The sequence below is a fragment of the Corapipo altera genome, unplaced genomic scaffold (assembly GCF_003945725.1).
Source record: "Corapipo altera isolate COAL_440 unplaced genomic scaffold, ASM394572v1 55, whole genome shotgun sequence".
NCBI lineage: Eukaryota > Metazoa > Chordata > Aves > Passeriformes > Pipridae > Corapipo > Corapipo altera.
In genome coordinates, this window is record NW_020884882.1 from 10,313,429 (window position 1) to 10,317,686 (window position 4,258).

The 4,258-nt window shown below is 60.6% G+C and overlaps 1 protein-coding gene across 1 annotated transcript; it reads right to left on the reverse strand.

Moving 5' to 3' along the window:
* Positions 1-259: 259 nt before the first annotated feature.
* FEZF2 (FEZ family zinc finger 2) lies at positions 260-3,814 on the reverse strand. The gene is made up of 5 exons (XM_027640320.1): positions 2,912-3,814; positions 1,726-2,567; positions 1,502-1,636; positions 1,278-1,410; positions 260-848 (listed from the first exon to the last, which is right to left on the reverse strand). Exons 2-5 carry the CDS (start codon positions 2,509-2,511, stop codon positions 592-594), a joined length of 1,311 nt encoding a protein of 436 aa, XP_027496121.1. The 5' UTR covers positions 2,512-2,567; positions 2,912-3,814; the 3' UTR covers positions 260-591.
* Between the last annotated feature and the right edge of the window lie 444 nt (positions 3,815-4,258).

Genomic DNA, 4,258 nt, shown 5'->3' on the forward strand with positions numbered 1-4,258 from the left:
GAAACTCCGAGCCGCCGTTCGCGCTGCCGGCCGGGGGTCCCGCACCGGCGCTTTCCCCGTTCCGGGGGGCGGCTGCAGCCCTCTGAAGCCGCCCGGCTCCCTCCCGCCCTGGTTTTGCTTCCTGCGATGCCCGCGGCTCTCGGCGGGCCCTGGAGCGGCAGGGCCCGGCTCCCGCAGCTCCCGCACGCCGCGTTCACACGGGGGATAGCGCCGTGCAGCCCGGTCCCCGCTCGGGCCGGGGCCGAGGTGGGAAATGAGACACCTGCGAAGGGCCGGTTTATTGTCCCATGATAGATATAGATATAGATATATATTCCTCACTTATTCGAGCGTACATTTAAAATGGAGATTTACAGACACGTATAAAGAGCGCTGTCCTGGCGCGGGGGGCGGCCAGCCCGGCCCCTCCTGGCCCGCTCCGGCGGCGCAACGCGCCGTTAAATAAGATTCCTCTTATATACAACTGCGGCTCGGGGTCGCTTGCTACCGGCGGCTGAGCTCGCTGGGGAAAAGACAGAGAAGCGAAGGCTGGTTTGGATAAATAGTGCTGGCCTGGTGGAGAAGGTCCGAATGGGGCGGCGCGCCGGGCCCTTAGCTCTGCCCGCTGCGCCCAGGGTCCCGCGGCGGAGGAGCGCTGGAGACGCTGTCGTGCAACTTTCGGACGTGCTTCTTTAAATCAAAGTTTCTGCAAAATCCTTTCCCGCAAGTGACACACGTAAAGGGCTTCTTGTCGTTGTGGGTGTGCATGTGGAAAGTCAAGTTATAGATCTGGTGGAAGGCTTTGTTGCAAATGGTGCACTTATACTGCTTCTCTCCGCTGTGGGTCAGCTTGTGGTTCTTGTAGTTGCCTGCGAAGGAGGAAAAAGGTGGAAACAGGGGTTACCCGAGGGTGCCCTGGCCGCACGGTGCACAGGTAAGGGGGGCATTAGGAAGTGTCTCCCCCCGCACCCCCGTCCCACTTGTCAAACTCGGTCCGCGTCAGCGCGGAGCAGCGCGCAACTGGCACGGCACAAATGAGAGGCAGGGTCAGCCCGGTGACCCGCGGCAAACGGAGGGCTCTGGATTAGGACCAAGGCCCGGCACCTCTCATTTAAAAAGCATTTAGGGAGAACCGTCAGCAGTGCCCGGCGATGCGGCCCGGCTTAGAGGGAAAGTAATTGGGAGCGGCGGCGGCGGCTCTGCCTGCGCCCCTCGCTTCCCCCAGCCGGGCCGGGCTCGCCGCTTTTAATCCCCGCTAATAATGGGCGAGGGCCCCGGCCTGGCTCGGCTCAGCTCACCTTTCTGGTGGAAGCCCTTGCCGCAGAACTCGCAGACGAAGGGTTTGTAGCCGGCGTGGATGCGGATGTGGGTGTTGAGCGTGGAGCTCCTGTTGAACGCCTTTCCGCACTGGTTGCACTTGTGGGGTTTCTCCTGCACAGGGGGGCGAGAGGCCCGTCAGTGGGGGCTGCGCGGAGAGCAGGGGGGGCCGCCGCCTCCCGCACCCCGGCTGCCCCCCACCTACCTGGGTGTGGATGATTTTGTGCCGGCACAGGGTGCTGGCCTGGCGGAAGCCCTTCCCGCAGACCTTGCAGACGAAGGGCCGGGCCCCCGTGTGCACTGGCATGTGGCGGGTGAGGTTGTAGTGCGCGTTGAACACCTGCGGGGAAGCGCCGGGAAGGCGAGGTCAGGCACGGCCCCGCCGCCGGCCGCCCCCGGCCCCCCACCCCGTGCCGGCGCCCCCCTTACCTTGCCGCAGACCTCGCAGGTAAAGTTTTTGGGCTTGCCCTCCGCCGCCCCGCCGCCGCCGCCCCCCATCTTGCCGTGGCCCTTGGGGGGGCCGCCGCGCTCCGCCGCCGCCGCCTCCTTCATCACCTGATCCAGGTGTCCCGGCAGCCGCTCCTTGTGGGCGAAGGGCGGCGGCGGCGGCAGCTTCTCGGCCGCCAGCCCCGCCAGCTTGGCATTCTCCAGCAGGAAAAGCTTCTGGTGGGCCGAGAGCCCCCCCGGCGGCGGGGCGCCCAGCAGGCCGGCGGGGAAGAGCTGTCCGTGCAGGAGGTCGGCCGGGTGGTACGCGGCGTCCAGGTAGTTGAAGTAGTAGAGGGAGCGGGGGGCGGCCGGCACGGCCCCTGCCTGGTGGATGACCTGCGGCTTGATGAGCCGGCCGCTGGGCTGGCCCAGGGCGAGCTCTGCCTTGCAGCAGACGCCGCAGTTGGCTTTGCAGAGCCCCGCGCCGCCCCGCAGGCTGCTCTTCCACAGCTCCGAGTAGTTGAGAGTCTTGGAGGGCAGCTCGTAGCCCAGCGGCGGGATAGGGATCACGCAGGGCAGGGGCGAGCACAGGCTCAGCGGCTTCTTGCCCGGCTCCGGCCCCGGCCCGCCGTGCCGCTGCTCGAAGGCTGGCTTGGGCTCCGACGTCTTGGCCATGATCCGCTCGATGGAGAAGGCCAGGGTCTTGGAGGGGTTAGCGGCGGCGGCCCTGCCGTCGTGCCGGGGGCAGGAGGAAGGCATGACCGTCTCCAGCGACCCCGGGCTCGCCATGTCGCTCCGCCGTGCGGGAACTTGGTGTGAGCAGCGACTCGCTCCCGCTCTCGGCTCTGCATTCCAGAAAAGCCAGGAGACAAATCAATTTAATAAGCACCTTGTTCTCCCCCACCCCACCCCCCACCGGCACCCCCTCCCTATTTACATTCAAATGAACATATCCAAGAACAATGGCACGTAGGGTACCAGATTACTGCTCATTAAGCGGAACACACTAAAGTAACATGCAAGCTAGACCTTGTTAGTATTAAAAAAAAAAAAGGGAAAGAAAAAGAAAAGCCTCCTCCAGCCCAATGCCACCCAGCCCAGCCCCACCGATGGCCGCGGTCCGGGAAATGCAGGAGCAGGGGCGGGGGGCACGGCGAGGGGCGGCGGGACTCGCCTTGGGACCACTTACCTTTGCCCAGCGCCGGCGAGACTCATCCAAGCAGCGCAGTGTGGCCACAGTCACATTTTGATAGCAAACATCTTCCTGAGCGTCAGATCACGGTCTCGTACATTTAAAGCTGACATCACATGAAGTCACTTTGAGCAGAATGACATGGGGATGCCACCATGGATCTTCCCCGAGCCGAGGCGCCGGGCTGGAGCACGGTGGGTTGGGGCAGAGAGAGGAAGACGAGCCCCCCCTCTCCACGCACAATTTCCTTCCAGTTTAAGACGCACAAATCGCTCGTGTGCGAGCTGGGTTTTTTCCTCTCTCTCTCCCTTCTTAAAAAGCAACTTGCAAAGCAGAGGAATCGTTTTGCATGTGGCAAATTAGAAGGCAAGTGCGATTCACAAGTTGGGTGGAAAAGAGTGCTCCAGTTCTTGCTGGGGTTAGAAGAGCCACTCCGAGTGAGCGTGAGGATTTTTTTTTTCTTCTTCTTCTTCCTTTTTTTTTTTTTTTTAAAGAAGGGGGAGAATGATTTTTTTTTTCTAAAGCAACTACCACGCAACCATGCTCGAGTTATTTTGGCAACCCATCTGCAATCAGCTCCGTTGCAACCGAGCTGGAAGATAATTAATAAATTGTCACTTATCTGCGAGCCTCCCCAGCATGTATAAATTAATAGCCAACCCATTAATTAGGACAGTGTATTAATGTTAATTAAACTAAGTTTAATTCCACCCCTCTCCCCTCACAGGGTAGCTGGTGATTAGCCTTAAATAAATGTGGAGGGAGTTGAGTCCAGGACTGGATTTCGCTGCTTTAAAAAAAAAAAAAAAAAAAAAAAAAAGACCAGTGTTTAGCGAACGGGAGTTCTGCAAATCGTCACCCCCGAAAGGTGCCCGCTGCCCCGGCGGGGCACCCGTGCGGCTCTCCCTTGTCCTTCTAGCCCTTGTCGTGCCCCCCGCCTTTCCTTTTCCTCCCCCCTCCCCCCCAAATAGGCGACGATACATTATAGCGCCTGGATGCCGGGGTTTCTTTCCTTCCTCTCTTTAATTAAAACGTCGTGATGCGGGAGGGAAGGATTTGCAGAAACCTCAGATGCGAGGACGCGGTAATTGAGAGAGTCCCGCGTCCACCTGTTTGGGGGGGGCCCGGCAGCACCCCCCTGGCCCTGATTAGCCGCCCTGTCCCTCGCTGGGGCTATTCAGCCGAACCAATTTTCCCCCAGCGATTCAGGGCGCTCAATTCTCTTTCACTTGTAGCCACTATAGCGCTGCGTGGAACCTGGTTTTGTGTGTTTCTAAAATAAAGGGGAGGATTATCCGGGGGAGAGGGGGGGAGCGAAGGGTTTAGATTGAGCCTGACCAGAGG

Excerpts from the sequence above, each read along its gene's own strand:
- FEZF2 (XM_027640320.1), bottom strand. The coding sequence starts at position 2,511 with ATGGCGAGCCCGGGGTCGCTGGAGACGGTCATGCCTTCCTCCTGCCCC. Across the intron at positions 1,637-1,725 it reads CCTGCGAGGTCTGCGGCAAG|GTGTTCAACGCGCACTACAA; the intron begins GTAAGGGGGGCG and ends GCTTCCCCGCAG. Across the intron at positions 1,411-1,501 it reads ACAAAATCATCCACACCCAG|GAGAAACCCCACAAGTGCAA; the intron begins GTAGGTGGGGGG and ends CCCCCTGTGCAG.